Source organism: Oncorhynchus clarkii, chromosome 9 (assembly GCF_045791955.1).
Source record: "Oncorhynchus clarkii lewisi isolate Uvic-CL-2024 chromosome 9, UVic_Ocla_1.0, whole genome shotgun sequence".
NCBI classification, from domain to species: Eukaryota; Metazoa; Chordata; class Actinopteri; order Salmoniformes; family Salmonidae; genus Oncorhynchus; species Oncorhynchus clarkii.
Genome location: NC_092155.1, coordinates 72,547,688 through 72,569,503, shown reverse-complemented (window position 1 = coordinate 72,569,503; position 21,816 = coordinate 72,547,688). Strand labels below are relative to the sequence as shown.

General features: G+C 45.8%; 2 protein-coding genes across 3 annotated transcripts; both read right to left on the bottom strand.

The window, feature by feature from the left end:
- Window positions 1-3,360: 3,360 nt before the first annotated feature.
- LOC139416919 (kinesin family member 3B) lies at window positions 3,361-13,469 on the bottom strand. 2 transcript variants are annotated; one of them, XM_071166095.1, is made up of 9 exons: window positions 13,387-13,469; window positions 9,885-11,397; window positions 8,232-8,333; window positions 6,285-6,407; window positions 5,983-6,101; window positions 5,511-5,627; window positions 5,150-5,255; window positions 4,258-4,466; window positions 3,361-3,566 (listed from the first exon to the last, which is right to left on the bottom strand). In XM_071166095.1, the coding sequence occupies exons 2-9, from the start codon at window positions 11,301-11,303 to the stop codon at window positions 3,461-3,463; spliced, it is 2,301 nt and encodes a 766-aa protein (XP_071022196.1). In that variant the 5' UTR covers window positions 11,304-11,397; window positions 13,387-13,469; the 3' UTR covers window positions 3,361-3,460. The 2 variants fall into 2 exon arrangements, with proteins under 2 accessions (XP_071022196.1, XP_071022197.1); XM_071166096.1 differs by lacking the exons at window positions 3,361-3,566; window positions 4,258-4,466 and adding an exon at window positions 4,869-5,069.
- Window positions 13,470-15,535: 2,066 nt separating this feature from the next.
- On the bottom strand, window positions 15,536-21,090 carry LOC139416921 (protein O-fucosyltransferase 1). Its single transcript, XM_071166097.1, has 7 exons — window positions 20,918-21,090; window positions 20,589-20,710; window positions 20,249-20,431; window positions 19,714-19,826; window positions 19,282-19,474; window positions 18,877-19,119; window positions 15,536-16,682 (listed from the first exon to the last, which is right to left on the bottom strand). Exons 1-7 carry the CDS (start codon window positions 21,054-21,056, stop codon window positions 16,488-16,490), a joined length of 1,188 nt encoding a protein of 395 aa, XP_071022198.1. The 5' UTR covers window positions 21,057-21,090; the 3' UTR covers window positions 15,536-16,487.
- Window positions 21,091-21,816: the final 726 nt, after the last annotated feature.

Here is a 21,816-nt window from a genome sequence, read left to right as displayed (position 1 = left end):
CACCAGATTGTAGTGCACCAGCACACTCTTATTAACTTGGCTAAAACAATATCAGAGATTCATCTCGGTCAAACGTCTTCTACACAGATACATGGAGTCTGGGTGTGGTGCGGTAAAAATTTAGGGATTATCAAGCAAATTGAACATTCACATTTACCAAATTCTATGGCTTGGTGACAATTGGTAAGAATTTTCTAAAATCATGCAATATGTGGTGTAATTGTTAGCTTTCATAAGATCAGAGAAGTAATTTAATCAGGGGCTAACCATTGTATAAAAGACTCATGGCAAATGTACACAGTGTACAAAACCATTAGGAACACCTCTTTCCATGAGACTGACCAGCTGAACGCTATGATGTTAAATCCACTTCAATCAGTGTAGATGAAGGGGAGGAGACAGGTTAAAGAAGGATTGTTAAACCTTGAGACATGGATGGTGTGTGAATGGGAAAGACGAGAGCCTTTGAACAGGGTATATGGTAGTTGCCAGGCACACCGCTTTGTATCAAGAACTGCAACACTGCTGGGTTTCACACAACAGTTTCCCGTGTGCATCAAGAATGGTCCACCACCCAAAGGACATCCAGCCAACTGGACACAACTGTGGGAAGCATTGGCGTCAACATGGGCCAGCATCCCTGTGGAATGCTTTCAACACCTCATAGAGTTCATGCCCCGACGAATTGAGGCTGTTCTGAGGGCAAAAGGGAGGGATGGCTGCAACCCAAGAAGTCTTCCTAATATTTGCTATACTCTGTGTACACATGTCCCAACATATGCTTTCACACACACAATCTGAGTGAACATCACATTAAGAGAACGCATATAAAACATTGCAGTTGAGCCAACCTTAATTTACATTTTAAAGTTAACCTAGAGCCATTTATTAAACGTGTCAGATTAAAACAAAAAGTATAAACCAATGAAACAAAATGTGTACATAAAGTTGAAATTATACAAATCCAAAAATAAAACTTTAATCTACACGTGTCTATAAAAATGAAAAGTGGTAATAAGTTAACTTCTCCAAATATTGAGACCTATTTACTTGTATAATTTCTACAACTGAAAAGGTGCCGCAGGATTATCTATGGACATGTTGTTCTCTATATATATATTTGTATATACTATGTCACGGGGTAGTAGAACCCAGTAGTAGCAGCAGCAGCAAGCGGCAGCACAGCCCCAGGAGGTGCAGCACAGCCCTCACAGTGACAGGAGGTGCGGCACAGCCCTCACAGGGACAGGAGGTGCGGCACAGCCCTCACAGTGACAGGAGGTGCGGCACAGCCCTCACAGTGACAGGAGGTGCGGCACAGCCCTCACAGGGACAGGAGGTGCAGCACAGCCCTCACAGGGACAGGAGGTGCAGCACAGCCCTCAGTGACAGGAGGTGCAGCACAGCCCTCACAGTGACAGGAGGTGCGGCACAGCCCTCACAGTGACAGGAGATGCAGCACAGCCCTCAGTGACAGGAGGTGCGGCACAGCCCTCACAGTGACAGGAGGTGCGGCACAGCCCTCACAGTGACAGGAGGTGCGGCACAGCCCTCACAGTGACAGGAGGTGCGGCACAGCCCTCACAGTGACAGGAGGTGCGGCACAGCCCTCACAGTGACAGGAGGTGCAGCACAGCCCTCAGTGACAGGAGGTGCGGCACAGCCCTCACAGTGACAGGAGGTGCGGCACAGCCCTCACAGTGACAGGAGGTGCAGCACAGCCCTCAGTGACAGGAGGTGCGGCACAGCCCTCACAGTGACAGGAGGTGCGGCACAGCCCTCACAGTGACAGGAGGTGCAGCACAGCCCTCACAGTGACAGGAGGTGCAGCACAGCCCTCACAGTGACAGGAGGTGCAGCACAGCCCTCAGTGACAGGAGGTGCAGCACAGCCCTCAGTGACAGGAGGTGCAGCACAGCCCTCAGTGACAGGAGGTGCAGCACAGCCCTCAGTGACAGGAGGTGCGGCACAGCCCTCACAGTGACAGGAGGTGCACCACAGCCCTCAGTGACAGGAGGTGCGGCACAGCCCTCACAGTGACAGGAGGTGCGGCACAGCCCTCACAGTGACAGGAGGTGCAGCACAGCCCTCAGTGACAGGAGGTGCGGCACAGCCCTCACAGTGACAGGAGGTGCAGCACAGCCCTCACAGTGACAGGAGGTGCAGCACAGCCCTCAGTGACAGGAGGTGCAGCACAGCCCTCAGTGACAGGAGGTGCGGCACAGCCCTCACAGTGACAGGAGGTGCGGCACAGCCCTCACAGTGACAGGAGGTGCAGCACAGCCCTCACAGTGACAGGAGGTGGGGACAGTAGTCACACCGTGCAGGTTTCAACCGTGTGGAATAAGACTGCATATTTATCCAAAACATACACGGAAAGCTACCTTCATTTTCATTTTCATTTTGATGGAGACTGATATAGTAGTATAATAGGTAGAAGAGCTTTTTATTACGTTTTTTTTTGTACAGTATTCCAGCCTGCTCTTGTTAACCTATAAAATGTCTTACGGACAAGTTTTACATTAGTTATTAGTCCCAACCTTCAACTCCATTCAACCCCTCCAATCTCTCTCAAGTACAAGAAATCGGTTGATTCCAAAGAACATAAAGATGAGTCTGGGGAAACGATACAACCCCTCCATCCTCTCCTTTAGCCTGTCCCTGTAGGAGAATATAAAGGCACCTTGGAACCCTGATAGATTTGGTTTGTGTTGACCTCTAGTTCCCCACTATCCTCCCCCCGTCGTCGCGCCACCCTCCCCCGTCACCCTCCCCCCGTCGTCGCGTCATCCTCCCCCCGTCGTCAAGCCACCCTCCCCCCGCCACCCCGTCGTCGCGCCACCCTCCCCCCGGCACCCTCACCCCCGTCGTCGTGCCACCCCGTCGTCGCGCCATGTGCGCCAGAAAGAACAGAATCTAGTGATTCCAGCAGCAACCGGTCCCCACCGCGCGACGGAGACGTGTTGTAGTGTGCTTCACCCTCCGGCCTGTACACTTCACCATGCAGTACAGACAGTACAGACACTTATCTAGGGCAACAGACGAAGCTCAGACAGACCTCCTGGATAACAGCATTCCATTGTAAACCTAAAGTAGGGAAGCACAACCACTTCTGAACAGACATGCAGCACACAAACACACAGCATGTCAATGACATGTAACAGCTGTCATGTGCCCCATCAGATGTCAGCCCCCCATGTCCACATCCCATTATACTGCAGACCTGGGAGGGGCCCAGGAGGAAACGTACAGCTCAGAAAAGTATTGGTCCAGAAACCATTTGGGATGATAAGATTGTAACAAATCTCTTTAAAAAAAAAAACGCAAACATAAACAGCTACGTTCTCAGGTAAAATAAAAGAGTGTCCTTTACTTTCTCTGCAAATCAGTCTGCAAGACTCAGCAGCAAAACAAAACAAAAAGCAGTCTTGGGGTCCCAAAACAGAAAGGTGTGGGGTGATCACTTGGGCACCAGCCCACGGGATTGTGGGTATAAAGGATGTCCTGGGCTGGAGGGGCTGTATGGAGAGGTGGGGGTGACAGTCTTCTTACCCGTTTTAGGTCGGCTGGAAGAGATAGGAAGATCAATATTTTGTTGGGGGCGAGAAGGTTGATGTGGAAACAGTTTTTAAATCATGATTACTGCTTTATAACCCTGTGGTATTGAGTGTAGCATTTCGCTACAGACATTAACATCTGCTAACCATGTGCATGTGACTAATACAATTTGATCTGTGACACAAAACAGGCAGAAACACTCCCTACTGAAAAAACTGAAAACCCAGTGCTGATTTGTGCAGAACAGGACAGACCCTTACCCAGACTTACCCAGTTTCCTTCCAGCCCCAGTGCTGATTTGTACAGAACAGGACAGACCCTTACCCAGACTTACCCAGTTTCCTTCTAGCCCCAGTGCTGATTTGTACAGAACAGGACAGACCCTTACCCAGACTTACCCAGTTTCCTTCCAGCCCCAGTGCTGATTTGTACAGAACAGGACAGACCCTTACCCAGACTTACCCAGTTTCCTTCTAGCCCCAGTGCTGATTTGTACAGAACAGGACAGACCCTTACCCAGACGTTGGTTTCCTTCCAGCCCCAGTGCTGATTTGTACAGAACAGGACAGACCCTTACCCAGACGTTGGTTTCCTTCCAGCCCCAGTGCTGATTTGTACAGAACAGGACAGACCCTTACCCAGACGTTGGTTTCCTTCTGGCCCCAGTGCTGATTTGTACAGAACAGGACAGACCCTTACCCAGACTTTGGTTTCCTTCCAGCCCCAGTGCTGGTGGTCTGGGTGGGTCCGAGGCTGCTGTGGAACCCGGAGGCGTCCACCTGAATCTCATCTTCTTCACGCAGAGCATCTTCCAATGCCGCTGCTACCATGGGCGCTATGACCGGCTCCTCGTACTCCTTAGTGGTCCGAGCGGGAAGGTCCATCTCCAGCATCAGGATATTCTCAGCCTGGGGAAGAGACAGAGAGAAAGGGAAGGTCAGGCAGGTCCATCTGCAGCATCAGGATATTCTCAGCCTGGGGAAGAGACAGAGAGAAAGGGGAGGTCAGGCAGGTCCATCTGCAGCATCAGGATATTCTCAGCCTGGGGAAGAGACAGAGAGAAAGGGGAGGTCAGGCAGGTCCATCTCCAGCATCAGGATATTCTCAGCCTGGGGAAGAGACAGAGAGAAAGGGGAGGTCAGGCAGGTCCATCTCCAGCATCAGGATATTCTCAGCCTGGGGAAGAGACAGAGAGAAAGGGGAGGTCAGGCAGGTCCATCTGCAGCATCAGGATATTCTCAGCCTGGGGAAGAGACAGAGAGAAAGGGAAGGTCAGGCAGGTCCATCTGCAGCATCAGGATATTCTCAGCCTGGGGAAGAGACAGAGAGAAAGGGGAGGTCAGGCAGGTCCATCTCCAGCATCAGGATATTCTCAGCCTGGGGAAGAGACAGAGAGAAAGGGGAGGTCAGGCAGGTCCATCTCCAGCATCAGGATATTCTCAGCCTGGGGAAGAGACAGAGAGAAAGGGGAGGTCAGGCAGGTCCATCTCCAGCATCAGGATATTCTCAGCCTGGGGAAGAGACAGAGAGAAAGGGGAGGTCAGGCAGGTCCATCTCCAGCACCGAGGAGAGAGAGGACAGAACATCATACCTTGTATCTGACGTCAGCCTTCATCACCATGGAGATACGGGCGTGCTGACTCAGGGGTCTTCTGTAGCCCACCGCTGACACTGGCCTGGTCATCATCCGCTGGTCACTGTGAGAGAGAGACAGAGAGACAGAGAGAGAGAGACAGAGAGAGACAGAGAGAGACAGAGAGAGAGAGACAGAGAGAGAGACAGAGAGAGAGTTATTAAGAAGACAATCTGTGTGTGTTCCTACACACACACACACACACACACACACGGGATTTACCAACCACTTCTTCCAAACCCTGTGTTTGTATTCAGGATGGTTTTCAGCATGTTTGTATGTCTAAATGTCTCTACTGGATAATTAAATGTGAATATACTCCTCTATGCGTGTGATGGGACGCATCTTCCAGTGGTCGTCCTCCTCGTCGAGGAACGCCCTGTTCACAATCTTATTCTTCTCCTCCGTGGGGATGAAGTTCTCAATGATGAGATGCCTGGCAGACAGAACAACAAGGTCAGTTCTGCTGTGCAGCTGATGGGGGACCTCTAACAGCTTGAGGGTACGATCATTGATAATAGGAGGTCGTCTAGGCAGTCATGGGGGATGAGGGAACTACTGTACAGTCTGCTAATCTAGACCAATCAATAACAGCTACGTTAGAGGAACAAAGAACTTAGTATGACTGACGTGTGGGTGTCTCACCTAGCTATCTGAAGATGAACGCACTAACTAAGTCTCTCTGGAGACTACTCGTCACAGCGGGGCAACAACCAAAACACACTATATTGATTTTTGTTTTCTCTTTCCTGCATGTGAGAAATGCGAGGTGCGGCCGGGCGGCTCCATACTTGAGTTTGAGGTCCCTGGTCAACTCGTTCTGGGTCTGCTCCAGCTCCTGTCTCTCCTTACTGTGCAGCTCCTGGACGTCATGGATCTCTGTTTTCACTGCCTGCAGCTTCGCAAACAGCTGAGAGAAAAACAGGTTAGTGAGGCAAAGAGAAGAGACACAAACACCTTGATTCAGTGCAGCAAACACATTTACAAGGAAAAAGTTATGCACAATTTCCTTTGAACTTTTTGTAAGCTAAACTGACAACGTAAAGGACAGGAATCATATACAGTCGTTTGTTATGGTTTTCTAATATCCTACCTTTTTCAGCTTCTTGGTCTTGATGTCTACTTCCTGTTGTAGAGAGCTGTATGTCTCCTTCAACTCCAGGGTCTCCTCGTCACGATTCTCCACCTGCTGTTTCATCTCCCTCTCTCTGCGTTTCTGCACACAAACACACAGAGCGTCACGGTAACAAGGGCAGGGCTGTGTAAATCACACAAATTAGTCAAATGTTTGTGTCTGCAAATCAATACTATTAGATAGACATTCTATTGAGTGTTTATTTCTCTATCAATAACCTAAGTCTAAACATAAACGTTACCCGCTCAGTCTAAACATAAACGTTACCCGCTCAGTCTAAACATAAACGTTACCCGCTCAGTCTAATCATAAACGTTACCCGCTCAGTCTAAACATAAACGTTACCCGCTCAGTCTAAACATAAACGTTACCCGCTCAGTCTAAACATAAACGTTACCCGCTCAGTCTAAACATAAACGTTACCCGCTCAGTCTAAACATAAACGTTACCCGCTCAGTCTAAACATAAACGTTACCCGCTCAGTCTAAACATAAACGTTACCCGCTCAGTCTAAACATAAACGTTACCCGCTCAGTCTAAACATAAACGTTACCCGCTCAGTCTAAACATAAACGTTACCCGCTCAGTCTAAACATAAACGTTACCCGCTCAGTCTAAACATAAACGTTACCCGCTCAGTCTAAACATAAACGTTACCCGCTCAGTCTAAACATAAACGTTACCCGCTCAGTCTAAACATAAACGTTACCCGCTCAGTCTAAACATAAACGTTACCCGCTCAGTCTAAACATAAACGTTACCCGCTCAGTCTAAACATAAACGTTACCCGCTCAGTCTAAACATAAACGTTACCCGCTCAGTCTAAACATAAACGTTACCCGCTCAGTCTAAACATAAACGTTACCCGCCCAGTCTAAACATAAACGTTACCCGCCCAGTCTAAACATAAACGTTACCCGCCCAGTCTAAACATAAACGTTACCCGCCCAGTCTAAACATAAACGTTACCCGCCCAGTCTAAACATAAACGTTACCCGCTCAGTCTAAACATAAACGTTACCCGCTCAGTCTAAACATAAACGTCACCCGCTCAGTCTAAACATAAACGTCACCCGCTCAGTCTAAACATAAACGTCACCCGCTCAGTCTAAACATAAACGTCACCCGCTCAGTCTAAACATAAACGTCACCCGCTCAGTCTAAACATAAACGTCACCCGCTCAGTCTAAACATAAACGTCACCCGCTCAGTCTAAACATAAACGTCACCCGCTCAGTCTAAACATAAACGTTACCCGCTCAGTCTAAACATAAACGTTACCCGCTCAGTCTAAACATAAACGTTACCCGCTCAGTCTAAACATAAACGTTACCCGCTCAGTCTAAACATAAACGTTACCCGCTCAGTCTAAACATAAACGTTACCCGCTCAGTCTAAACATAAACGTTACCCGCTCAGTCTAAACATAAACGTTACCCGCTCAGTCTAAACATAAACGTTACCCGCTCAGTCTAAACATAAACGTTACCCGCTCAGTCTAAACATAAACGTTACCCGCTCAGTCTAATCATAAACGTTACCCGCTCAGTCTAAACATAAACGTTACCCGCCCAGTCTAATCATAAACGTTACCCGCCCAGTCTAATCATAAACGTTACCCGCTCAGTCTAAACATAAACGTTACCCGCTCAGTCTAAACATAAACGTTACCCGCTCAGTCTAAACATAAACGTTACCCGCTCAGTCTAAACATAAACGTTACCCGCTCAGTCTAAACATAAACGTTACCCGCTCAGTCTAAACATAAACGTTACCCGCTCAGTCTAAACATAAACGTTACCCGCTCAGTCTAAACATAAACGTTACCCGCTCAGTCTAAACATAAACGTTACCCGCTCAGTCTAAACATAAACGTTACCTGCTCAGTCTAATCATAAACGTTACCTGCTCAGCGATTTCCTGTCTCTTCTGTTCCAGGATCCTTTGTTGCTCATTGGTGTGGTCCACTATGTTCTTCCCGCCCATCAGAAGCTTACTCTCCATCGCCTGGGAGAGGACACAATCATGAGGCGTGAGGGGAAAACAATCATAAGGTGTGAGGGGAAAACACAATCATGAGGCGTGAGGGGGAAACACAATCGTGAGGCGTGAGGGGGAAACACAATCGTGAGGCGTGAGGGGGAAACACAATCGTGAGGCGTGAGGGGGAAACACAATCGTGAGGCGTGAGGGGGAAACAATCGTGAGGGGGAAACACAATCATGAGGCGTGAGGGGAAAACACAATCATGAGGCGTGAGGGGAAAACACAATCATGAGGCGTGAGGGGAAAACACAATCATGAGGCGTGAGGGGAAAACACAATCATGAGGCGTGAGGGGAAAACACAATCATGAGGCGTGAGCGGAAAACACAATCATGAGGCGTGAGCGGAAAACACAATCATGAGGCGTGAGGGGAAAACACAATCATGAGGCGTGAGGGGAAAACACAATCATGAGGCGTGAGGGGAAAACACAATCATGAGGCGTGAGGGGAAAACACAATCATGAGGCGTGAGGGGAAAACACAATCATGAGGCGTGAGGGGAAAACACAATCATGAGGCGTGAGGGGAAAACACAATCATGAGGCGTGAGGGGAAAACACAATCATGAGGCGTGAGGGGAAAACACAATCATGAGGCGTGAGGGAAAAACACAATCATGAGGCGTGAGGGGGAAACACAATCATGAGGCGTGAGGGGGAAACACAATCATGAGGCGTGAGGGGAAAACACAATCATGAGGCGTGAGGGGAAAACACAATCATGAGGCGTGAGGGGAAAACACAATCATGAGGCGTGAGGGGAAAACACAATCATGAGGCGTGAGGGGAAAACACAATCATGAGGCGTGAGGGGAAAACACAATCATGAGGCGTGAGGGGAAAACACAATCATGAGGCGTGAGGGGGAAACACAATCATGAGGCGTGAGGGGGAAACACAATCATGAGGCGTGAGGGGGAAACACAATCATGAGGCGTGAGGGGGAAACACAATCATGAGGCGTGAGGGGGAAACACAATCATGAGGCGTGAGGGGAAAACACAATCATGAGGCGTGAGGGAAAAACACAATCATGAGGCGTGAGGGGGAAACACAATCATGAGGCGTGAGGGGGAAACACAATCATGAGGCGTGAGGGGAAAACACAATCATGAGGCGTGAGGGGAAAACACAATCATGAGGCGTGAGGGAAAAACACAATCATGAGGCGTGAGGGAAAAACACAATCATGAGGCGTGAGGGGGAAACACAATCATGAGGCGTGAGGGGGAAACACAATCATGAGGCGTGAGGGGGAAACACAATCATGAGGCGTGAGGGGGAAACACAATCATGAGGCGTGAGGGGGAAACACAATCATGAGGCGTGAGGGGGAAACACAATCATGAGGCGTGAGGGGGAAACACAATCATGAGGCGTGAGGGGGAAACAATCATGAGGCGTGAGGGGGAAACAATCATGAGATGTGAGGGGGAAACAGGTAGAATGAAACAACAAAAAATGGTTTGGGTAAAAGACCATGAAAAAGGACGAGAACGTAGTCTCCTCACCTTGACTTTGGCAGTCAGCATCTCGCCTGCCTCCTGCTCCTTTTTGAGGGCGTCCATCTTCCTCTCCTTCTCCTTTAGCAGCCTCTGTTTCTCCTCCGCCACCAGGCTGTGATCCTCCATGATGGCCTTCCTCTCCCTCTCCAACTTCTCCTGCTGTACACGCCAATAATCTGCACCCACTTTATCAGCTGGTTCTACACCATCATCATCCTCCTCCGTCGTCTCTCCATCCTCAGTGTCCTCTTCGAGTTCATCCCCAGCTTCTCCAACCCCCTTCCTCCTCCTCTTCTTCTTCTTCTTCCCTGAGCGTTTCTCTAACTGTTCTTTGAGCCGAGCAATCTCTTCCTGGAACTCCCTGAGCAGAGCATCTTTAGGGTCCTCGTTGACGCGGGGCTTGTTCTTGATGTTCTTGGCCCGGTTTGAGTAGCGTAACGTGGTCAGTGTCTCCTCCACGTTGTAAGATGCTGGTCCGATGTTAGCCACCATGACTGTGCGGGCATTGCCCCCCAGGGAGTCCTGTAGCAGGCGGGTGAGCTTGGAGTCGCGGTAGGGGATGTGGGTGCTCCTGCCATCCACCAGGGCAGAGATGACATTCCCCAAGGCTGACAGCGACAGGTTGATCTTGGTGGCTTCCTTCAGGCGCTCTCCTTGGGCTCCTGTCTTGGTCTGCCTCTCACTGCCAGCCAGGTCCACCAGGTTCAGTTTGCCCACTCGAATGTGGTTCTCTCCGTCGACGCCCAGCTCGCTGCACTCGACGGTAATAAGAAATATGGCATGTGATCGGGAGCTGTGCTCGTTCATATTGGTGGAGCCCACCGAGCGGTTCTGGTTCCCCACGTTCATCACGTGCTCTATTTCTCGTACACTCTTAGTGACGAAGGAGGACAGGTCCTTGACGTATACACCCGTGTCTGGCCTCTCTTTCAGCTCCAGCCGGCGGGACTGGTCCTTGGACAGCAGGTCCCTGATCTCCTCCTGGTAGATCTCCAGGTACGAGGCCCTCACCAGGTACTGCTGGTTCTGGGAGCGGGAGATGTGTGTGAAGACGTGCTCAAAGGAATTGGGGATTACACCCCTTCTCTCTGGGTCATTGCGCACCCCCTCCATAGTGTAGGTCTTTCCTGTACCCGTCTGGCCGTATGCAAATATGGTTCCATTGAAACCAAGCAAAACGGAGTCTACCAGGGGCCTGAAGGTTTCATCATAGAGATCCACCTGTTTGGAGTTCCAGTCGTACACAGAGTCAAATGTAAAGACCTTGGGGTGTTCGTGGGCTGCAGCCCCCCGGGGGTTTCGTACAGCCACCTGGCCCAGCTTCACATCCACCTGCACCACCCTCTCAAAGTTAGCTGCCCGCTCCTTCTCATTCATGGGTCGACAGCGAACCACCACCTTCACCGACTCTCTGGTCTTAGACATCGTGAGGATTCTCAGACAAACTGGCCTTGTGTCTATGTCCTTCAAGTATTGTACAAGTCTGAGTTCACAATGTCAGACCCGCCAGCATCAGAACCTGTAAAAATTGAAAGAAATGATCATATGCTGATGTTCAAATAGCTATTCCCAACATGTTTAGTTACGGTTTTCTTTTGTGATTATGAAGACCTGAGTTTGTGCACTGTGCCTCAAACTAGCTTACTGGCTACAGTGGTGTTAGATACTGTAGCTAGCAAGCTAACATTAACAAGACTAGGTTAACGACAGAGCACAAGATCAAAGATACTGCTGGTAACTAGCTAACCTGTCATCTGAGACATAGAATTAAAGTTACCTAGCTACATGACCAAAAGTATGTGGACATCTGCTCATCAAACATCTCCTTCCAAAATCATGGGCATTAATATGGAGTTGGGTCCCCCTTTGCTGCTATAACAGCCTCCACTCTTCTGGGAAGGCTTTTCACCAGATGTTGGTACATTGCTGCGGGGACTTGCTTCCATTCAGCCACAAGAGCATTAGTGAGGTCAGGCACTGACGTTGGGCGATTAGGCCTGGCTCGCAGTCTGCGTTCCAATTCATCCCAAATGTATTCGATGGGGTTGAGGTCAAGGCTCTGTGCAGGCCAGTCAAATTCTTCCACACCGATCTCAACAAACCATTTCTGTATGGACCTCGCTTTGTGCAGGGGGGCATAGTCATGCTGAAACAGGAAAGGGCCTTCGCCAAACTGTTGCTACAAAGCTGGAAGCACAGAATCATCTAGAATGTCATTGTATGCTGTAAAGTTAAGATATCCCTTCACTGGAACTAAGGGGCCTGAACCATGAAAAACAGCCCCAGACCATTATTCCTCCTCCACCAACTTTACAGTTGGCACTATGCATTGGGGCAGGTAGCATTCTTCTGGCATCCGCCAGACACCTAGATTTGTCCGTCAGAATGCCAGATGGTGAAGCGTGATTCATCATTCCAGAGAGCACGTATCCAGTGCTCCAGAGTCCAATGGCAGCGAGCTTTACACCACTCCAGCCGACACTTGGCATCACATATGGTGATCTTAGGCTTGTGTATGGCTGCTCAGCCATGGAAACCCATTTCATGAAACTCCCGACGAACAGTTATTGCGCCGACATCGCTTCCAGAGGTCATTTGGAACTCGGTAGTGAGTGTTGCTATGCTCTCAGTACTCCCCTTCTGTGAGCTTGTGTGGCTGAGGCGTTGTCTCTCCTAGACGTTTCCACTTCACAATAACAGCACTTACAGTTGACCAGGGCAGCACTAGCAGACCAGTCATTTGATTTACGGACTTGTTGGAAAGGTGGCATCCTATAACAGTGCAACGTTGAATGTCACTGAGCTCTTCAGTATGACCATTCTACTGCCAATGGTTTGTCTATGGAAATTGCATGGCTGTGTACTCTATTTGAACACACATATCAGCGACGGGTGTGGCTGAAATAGACGAATACAGTCATTTGAAGGGGTGTCCACATACTTTCGTATATATATAGCGAGGCTAGGCCATTTCGCCAGCAAAACGTTGTAAATGTATGGGCTACTAACTTAGCTAAAAATGTCACGTTCTTTGGCAAGCTAGCTAGGTATTTATCAGTCAGTACTGCCTAGCGATAGCGACGAAACAGACCTGATGCCATTTCCAGTGCTACTCTAGCGAGTTAGCTAACGCTGGTTGATTGATGCAAATTAAAAATCAATGGTTACAGGTTTTCGGTTTTCTAATTGTGACAATTAGCAATATTGACGAGAACACAGCAAGCAAACTGGATAAATATGTTCAAGTCACCCAACACGATGTTAGATTTAGTTATCCGGCTGGTTTACAAAGACCCGGGACAGCAACCCATCAGACGGCCTAGCAACGGCAAAAAAAACACAGCCATCCTCAGAGGACAAGAGACAAGTTCGGTGTATTTTGGATGATGGAGGCGTCTCCTTATTCAGTTTACAAGAACAAGCACACAATTCTGGTGAAACTCATTTTTTTCGGACATTATTAAAACCGCAACATCCGTGACAAAAGTAAACGTTGTCAGCTAGTTACCATTTAATCCAGTACTTTCACCCAGTCAGCCATTACCGCAGCCGTCAACCGCATCCCAGAAAACTATCCCGGATGGAATGGAGAGATGCGTTCAACGTCACAGCCAATCTTCTTCTTCTTAGGTATAATGGCATTCACAATAATTATACGTGCATTCTGCCACCTACTGTGCGGGTGGATAATGAAGATCCCCAAAATGAAATAATGCGGTGTAAATAATAAGAAATATATACAGTACCAGTCAAAAGTTTGGACACACCTACTCATTCAAGTTTTACTACATTGTAGAATAATAGTAAACACATCAAAACTATGAAATAACACATATGGAATCATGTAGTAATGAAAAAAAGTGTTATACAAATCAAAATATATTTTATATTTGAGATTCCTCAAAGTAGCCACCCTTTGCCTTGATGTCAGCTTTGCACACTCTTGGCATTCTCTCAACCAGCTTCACCTGGAATGCTTTTCCAACAGTCTTGAAGAAGTTCCCACATATGTTGAACACTTGCAGGTTACTTTTTCTTCACTCTGCGGCCCAACACATCCCAACCATCTCAACTGGGTTGAGGTCGAGTGATTGTGGAGGCCAGGTCATCTGGTGCAGAACTCCATCACTCTCCTTCTTGGTCAAAAAGCCCTTACACAGCCTGGCGGTGTGTCAAATCAGATCAAATTTGATTGGTCACATACAAATGGTTAACAGATGTTAATGTGAGTGTAGTGAAATGCTTGTGCTTTATAGTTCCGACAGTGTAATACTTTTTTTTTTTTTTAAACTGCATAGTTTCCTAAGGACTCGAAGTGAGGCAACCCTCTCTGTCAACGCCATCTTGTTGGGTCGTTGACCTGTTGAAAAAACAAATGATAGTCCCGCTAAGCGCAAACCAGATGGGATGGCATATCGCTACAGAATGCTGTGGTAGCCATGCTGGTTAAGTGTGCCTTGAATTCTAAATAAATCAGTGTCAGAATCACACCTCCTCCTCCATGCTTCACGGTGGGAACCACACATGTGGAGATCATCCGTTCACCTACTCTGCTTCTCACAAAGACACGGCGGTTGGAACCAAAAATCTTAAATTTGGACTCATCAGACCAAAGGACAGATTTCCACCGGTCTAATGTCCATTGCTCGTGTTTCTTCGCCCAAGTCTATTCTTATTTGTGTCCTTTAGTAGTGGTTTCTTGACAGCAATTAAGGCCTGATTCACGCAGTCTCTTGTGAACAGTTGATGTTGAGATGTGTCTGTTACTTAAACTCTGTGAAGCATTTATTTGGGCTGTAATTTCTGAGGCTGGTAACTCTAACGAACTTATCCTCTTCAGCAGAGGTAACTCTGGTTCTTCCTTTCCTGTGGCGTTCCTCATGAGAGCCAGTTTCATCACAGCGCTTGATGGTTTTTGCGACTGCACGTGAAGAAACTTTCAAAGTTCTTGATATTTTATGGATTGGCTGACCCTGTCTTAAAGTAATGATGGACTGTCATTCCTCTTTGCCTATTTGAGCTGTTATTGCCATAATATGGACTTGGTATTTTACCAAATAGGGCTATCTTCTGTATACCACCCCTACCTTGTTACAACACAACTGATTGGCTCAAACGCATTAAGAAGGAAATGAACTCCCCAAATTAACTTTTAACAAGGCACACCTGTTCATTGAAACCTTATGAAGCTAGTTGAGAGAATGCCAAAAGTGTGCAAAGCTGTCATCAAGGCAAAGGGTGGCTACTTCAAAGAATCTATTCAATTTGTATAACACTTTTTTGGTTACTACATGATTCCATATGTGATATTTCATAGATTTGATGTCTTCACAATTATTCTACAATGTAGAAAATGGAAAAAAATAAAGAAAAACCCTTGAATGAGTAGGTGTGTCCAAATCTTTGACTGGTGCTGTAAGTATACAGACCCTTTACTCAGTACTTTGTTAAAGCACCTTTGACAGTGATTACAGCCTCGAGTCTTCTTGGGTATGAAGCAACTTCTCCTGGAATGTTCAGCCTAAGATATTGACATCACAGCCAATCGGTGTCTTTGTCCTGCTACTGTATGTAGTAGCCTAGCAACATGTTCCTAGGTAACAGCTGAAGACCAATCATAATAAATAGGGAGCAAATGTCTCGTACAAAATTGGGTCAATATAACTTTGGAAAATGTTATTCAAAGAAATGCATTGAAAAATGTAACATGTCAAAAGCGAGAATATGCATTAACTGGTTTCATTCAAGGCTACAGACATGTATTCACCAGTGAAGCCTGAATCTTCTCCATTTATCTAACCGAGGAAGCTCAGTCATCACATTTTAGGGTTCATTTGCATAAATGTCATGTTCCCAGTCATTTTCATCACAGAGCAATAATACAACTAGCTAGCAGGTACAACGCTTCAAAAATATCAGAAACCGATTACAAAAGCTGATACAGTAATCATTTACATACGTACATTAGACAAATGTAGGAGGAAGACTGTCAACCTCCCCTTTATAACTAGTATCTGCAGGATCAGTTACTGCACTCCTGAGAGGGTTATGTCCCACCCTCATCCACCAGGTCGCCTTTACATCGTATTAAAGAAGGATAGGAGGGAGGGAGAGCAACACGTAAGAGCTGGAGCACAGGATCAGACCGGGACATTACACTGGAAGTCTTACCCACCCAGGGTTCAACAGGGTGATCTGAGCTCCTGCTAACTTGGCTGCTATGCAAATTGAGACATATGTAGCTGTGGCTATAGAAAGTATTGTGGAAATTGAACACCCTTTTGATGCTCTGAAGAGTTATGTAATAGTGTAACTGATTGTTTAATCGCAGTGGTGTACTAGAAGCTAAACCCAAGTAAATGCAGTTTACGCAACATTTTTATTTTTTTACCTACCTTTTGCAGGAAACATGCATTGAAAGCATTACTTTATTCACAGCGAACGGCGATCTGAGTCCCCCCCCCCCTAAAAAAGTATTACTACACCACTGTGTAATATGAGGATGGAGTAGATCACATTCCCACAATGCACTGTCCAAGTCCTCACCCAAGATTGAAAAGCCTATTTGTCATCTTTCTTCAGAATGGACGACCCAGAAACGGAAAATCTTCACAGCTCCTGTTTCTTGTACATTTTTCCAGCATGGTCCATTCCGAAGAAAGACGACGGACGGGAATGGACATCCCGGTCTCGTTTGACAAAAGCAGAGAACGAGGACACACAATTCCCAACGAAGTGGTCAGCTTGGCTTAGGATGTACAGGTCCAACTGGGCAGAGTCCGGCTTGAGGCTCACCACCTTCACCTGGGCATGGACAGACAAACAGACGACACACTGAACATGCAGTATACAAACAAAGCATGTTTACCAACAGTGTAACACCTGCGAAAAACAGATGTACTGTGTGTTTATACAGTGTATTCAGACGCCTTGACTTTTTACACAGTTACGTTACAGCCTTATTCTAAAATTGATTACATAGTTATCTACACACAATACCCCATATTGACAAAGCAAAAACAGTTGTTTTTTTTGCAGATAAAAAAAAAAAAAAAAAATTACTGAAATATTACATTTACATACATGTTCAGTGAAATGCATTCCAGGTGACTACCTCATGAAGCTAGTTGAGAGAATGCCAAGAGTGTGCAAAGCTGTCATTAAGGCAAAGGGTGGCTACTTTGAAGAACCTCAAATATATTTTGATTTGTAACACTTTTGGTTAATACATGATTCCATGTGTTATTTCATAGTTTTGATGTCTTCACTATTATTCTACAATGTAGAAAATGGTAAAAATAAAGAAAAACTCTTGAATGAGTAGGTGTGTCCAAACTTTTGACTGGTGCTGTAAGTATTCAGACCCTTTACTCAGTACTTTGTTGAAGCACCTTTGGCAGTGATTACAGCCGAGTCTTCTAGAGTATGATGCTACAAGCTTGGCACACCAGTCTGTATTGGCACACCAGTCTGTATTGGCACACCATTCTGTATTGGCACACCAGTCTGTATTGGCACACCATTCTGTATTGGCACACCAGTCTGTATTGGCACACCAGTCTGTATTGGCACACCAGTCTGTATTGGCACACCAGTCTGTATTGGCACACCATTCTGTATTGGCACACCATTCTGTATTGGCACACCAGTCTGTATTGGCACACCATTCTGTATTGGCACACCATTCTGTATTGGCACACCAGTCTGTATTGGCACACCAGTCTGTATTGGCACACCATTCTGTATTGGCACACCAGTCTGTATTGGCACACCATTCTGTATTGGCACACCATTCTGTATTGGCACACCAGTCTGTATTGGCACACCAGTCTGTATTGGCACACCATTCTGTATTGGCACACCAGTCTGTATTGGCACACCATTCTGTATTGGCACACCATTCTGTATTGGCACACCAGTCTGTATTGGCACACCATTCTGTATTGGCACACCATTCTGTATTGGCACACCAGTCTGTATTGGCACACCATTCTGTATTGGCACACCATTCTGTATTGGCACACCGAACATATTTTATTTAATCCATTTTAGAATCAGGCTGTAACATAACAAAATGGGGAAAAAGTCAAGCGGTCTGAATATTTTCCGAATGTATGCGTGCATGTATGTATGTATGTATGTATGTATGTATGTATGCATGTATGTATGTATGCATGTATGTATGTATGTATGTATGCATGCATGTATGTATGTATGCATGTATGTATGCGTGTATGTATGCATGTATGTATGCATGCATGTATGTATGTATGTATGTATGCATGTATGTATGCATATATGTATGTATGCATGTATGCATGTATGTATGTATGCATGTATGTATGTATGCATGTATGTATGTATATATGTATGTATGCATGTATGCGTGTATGCATGCATGTATGTATGTATGTATGCATGTATGCATGTATGTATGTATGTATATATGTATGTATGCATGTATGTATGTATGTATGTATGTATGTATGCATGCATGTATGCGTGCATGTATGTATGTATGTATGTATGTATGTATATATGTATGTATGTATGCATGTATGTATGCATGCATGTATGTATGTATGCATGTATGTATGTATGCATGTATGTATGTATGTATGTATGCATGTATGTATGTATGTATGTATGCATGCATGTATGTATGTATGTATGCATGCATGTATGTATGTATGCATGCATGTATGTATGTATGTATGCGTGCATGTATGTATGTATGTATGCATGTATATATGTATGTATGCATGTATGTATGTATGCATGCATGTATGTATGTATGTATGTATGCATGTATGCGTGCATGTATGTATGCGTGCATGTATGTATGTATGTATGTATGCGTGCATGTATGTATGTATGTATGCGTGCATGTATGTATGTGTATATGTATGCATGTATGTATGTATGTACATACGCACGCATATATATATATATATATATAAAACTGACAAATAAAATCAATAAATCAAACAAAGCTCACCTTATCCTTGAAGAGTTTTTGGATCTCAGCAAGGTGGGACTCTGAGTCTGTGGCGATGTAAACAGAACGGGCAGAGGTTTTCTTGACCCAGAGCTTGAGGGCCCGGCGGATCTCAGCCAGGTCAGGGAGGCACATGGTCATGGTGAGGGGCAGAGCGGTGTGACGGTTATAACCCACACACTGAGGAGAGGCCATGAAGTGAGGCCCAGTATCCCCACTCTGGAGCAGCTTACAGGCATTAACCTACAAGGACAATTCAATCAGGGAATACAACAGGGAAACAGAATGGGTCTGGGCGGCCAAAAAAAGGATTGAAAATGTCAATAACTAATCATTTTTTATTTTGTCGACTATGTGTGTGTGTGTCTCTCTATCCATGTGTGTATGTGTGTGTTCCCAGCTCACCCAATCAGAGCCGATCCTGAGATGTATGGCCACGTATGGCCTGGGCAGCAGAGCAGCGATGTGTTCCTGTCCCTCCTGCACCATCCTCTCCGTCCAAACGACATACCGCTGTAGATCCACATATTCCTCTATGACAGGGAACTGGGCCGGGGCACCAGGCAGGGCCAGGACAGGGTGCTCTGACGGAGGGAACCTGCACAGGGGAAACCACAGAGGCAAGGAATTCGGGACTGCAGATGAAAATTAGCTGGCTGGCTAAAACTTGCACTTCTACAGTGATGTTCATGAATGGGCACCGTCCCTGTAAAACTACATTCAATGTAATAGATTGGTTATGGTAATACGAGGTGTAATTATTCTGTTATATCACCAGTAAGTTGAGCAAAAAAAAACATGCTTATGTTTCACTCACAGTAAAACACAAAGACTTACTTGTTGAGCCAATGAGGTTGGTGGTAGGAACTGAAGGACAAGCCGTCAAACAGGACAGACCTGTCAAACTCCACTCCTACGTGGTCCCAAAACGGACCAAAAGGATTCCCGTCCTGATAATGACAGCATGTGATGGTTCATAACACCCCACGAGCAAGGCTTGACATGACATTTATACCAGATCTTATGATTTTTCACCACTAAGGTGGTAAACATGAGAAATAGATGATAAGGAAGAGATTTTAATGTAAAATACAGTTATAGTAACATTCCAGCAGGGGGCAGTGTTCTGCTCTGCCATGGCATTCTTTTCATTAACATTAACAACACTAAATCAATTAATTTCTTATAAGTAATTTAACTATATAAAAGACAATAGAGCCAAAGCTATGGCCTCTGTTCCAGGACCTGGCTTTTATATAATCTTTCTTGACCAGTTTCAACGTTTTTTTTCCTTCTTTCACTAACCAGGCTCAATACCTGAGCAACTGGCTCAGTTATCTCCGACTCTCTGAACCTCAATCACAACACTCACCTTCATGGGGCAGGACTTCTTGTCCACGCTCCTCTGGGCAGCTGACTCAAAGCAGTAGGCTGCCCTCTGTCCCTTAGGCCAGTGTGTTGGGGCAAGCTGCTCCATGAAATCCTCCAGGCTTACCACACGGTGGTAGTGGGTCAGGGCTTCCAGCTGGAAGAACTCACTGTAGGGGACATGTACCTGTTGAGGGGGAGACACAGCTGTGACTGTGAGATGTGATCATCTCTGCATCACAATTTTCTGTCCTTTCTCCCAAAGTGTGCTCTTGTTCACTTCGTGGATTTAAAAAAAAGGGACTGGTGAGATCAACACCAGGAAACATGATTCATACACTTACATTTGAGTATGGTGGTGCGTGGTGCCGGTACACTATGAAGGGGGGAACTGCCAGTGTGCGATTCAGGATTTTTGCGAATGCCAAAGAACCCAGAAAGTGGTCGGCTTGGTTTCCAAATCGACCTGAGTAACGAAATTGGTTTCATTAGCAACGAACTTTAAACACTACATTTATATTTGGAAAATACAAATCTAGATAGATAAATACATAACACCTGCGCTAATAAATTAACTGTAAGGAAAACAAAGCCGGACTAGTTACACATCAGACATCAAGGACACCAGAGTATCTAACGTTACAATGCTTCCGATTAAAGTTGATCAAATTACCCATGCAAGGACAATATAAAATGTAGCCATTGTCGTCCCACGTTAACTCTGTAGCACACGTTAGACTAATTTGTAGCAATATTGCTATAAGCGAATAATAAACCACAAAAAGTTGCAAATGATTGAGTTTCGCCGCCATTGTGTTTCATGCTACATCCCAGAATGCATTGGATGTTGAAAAACGTTTAACCCCCGAGGTGCTGCTTCCGCTTGTATACGCGTGTCTGCTACATTACTCTGAAACGTCCAATGAATTTGGAATTGGAACTTCATATGATCTTGGAAAGTTGATGGAATATTTAGACATAAATCTACTTCATGGAATCTTTAGACATGTGTTTGAGGAAAGTGAGGGGGTTGGGAGAGAGAGAGAGAGAGAGAGAGAGAGAGAGAGGGAGGGGGAGGGAGAGAGAGAGAAAGAGGGAGAGGGAGAGAGAGAGAGAGATAAATAAAATAATATATTATCTGTTGTTTTAATTTCAGATTCATATGTGAGGCAATCAGTCTTCATGAAATGTGAATTTATTAGCCAAAGAAATGTGTGATTCTCTATTTTTAGTAGTCACAGAATTGACTCATTTGTCTAGCATGAACTGCTTTTATACAAAAACTTTTTGGAACAGACTATATCACAAAACTGCGATGTGTAAACGACATTCAGAAGCCGATGACAGGAATATTGTACATTTTTCTTTTTAAATCAGAGCATTCTGATGAAAAGTTAAATGAAAGTGTATGAACAGATTCAAATCCCGCAAATCAAATCCCACGCATATTGCTCACACACGTCTTGTAGTTTAGTTTGGGGGGAAAAAACAAAAACATCATGCTTCTAAACCAAACCGCAAGTGAGTTCATCATCATAGATGTACTAGTATTTGATTGTGTTTCTTCATTAA

Bases quoted from the DNA above. Each gene is read 5' to 3' on its own strand.
- LOC139416921 (XM_071166097.1), bottom strand. From the start codon at position 21,056: ATGGCGGCGAAACTCAATCATTTGCAACTTTTTGTGGTTTATTATTCG. The intron at 20,711-20,917 runs GTAATTTGATCA...TTCGTTACTCAG, and splicing joins TTTATATTGTCCTTGCATGG to GTCGATTTGGAAACCAAGCC. The intron at 16,683-18,876 runs GTGAGCTTTGTT...GTCCATGCCCAG, and splicing joins AAAAACTCTTCAAGGATAAG to GTGAAGGTGGTGAGCCTCAA.
- LOC139416919 (XM_071166095.1), bottom strand. From the start codon at position 11,303: ATGTCTAAGACCAGAGAGTCGGTGAAGGTGGTGGTTCGCTGTCGACCC. The intron at 5,256-5,510 runs GTATATTCACAT...TCTCTCTCACAG, and splicing joins CCCATCACACGCATAGAGGA to TGACCAGCGGATGATGACCA. The intron at 3,567-4,257 runs GTAAGGGTCTGT...TATCTCTTCCAG, and splicing joins GGAAGGAAACCAAAGTCTGG to CCGACCTAAAACGGGTAAGA.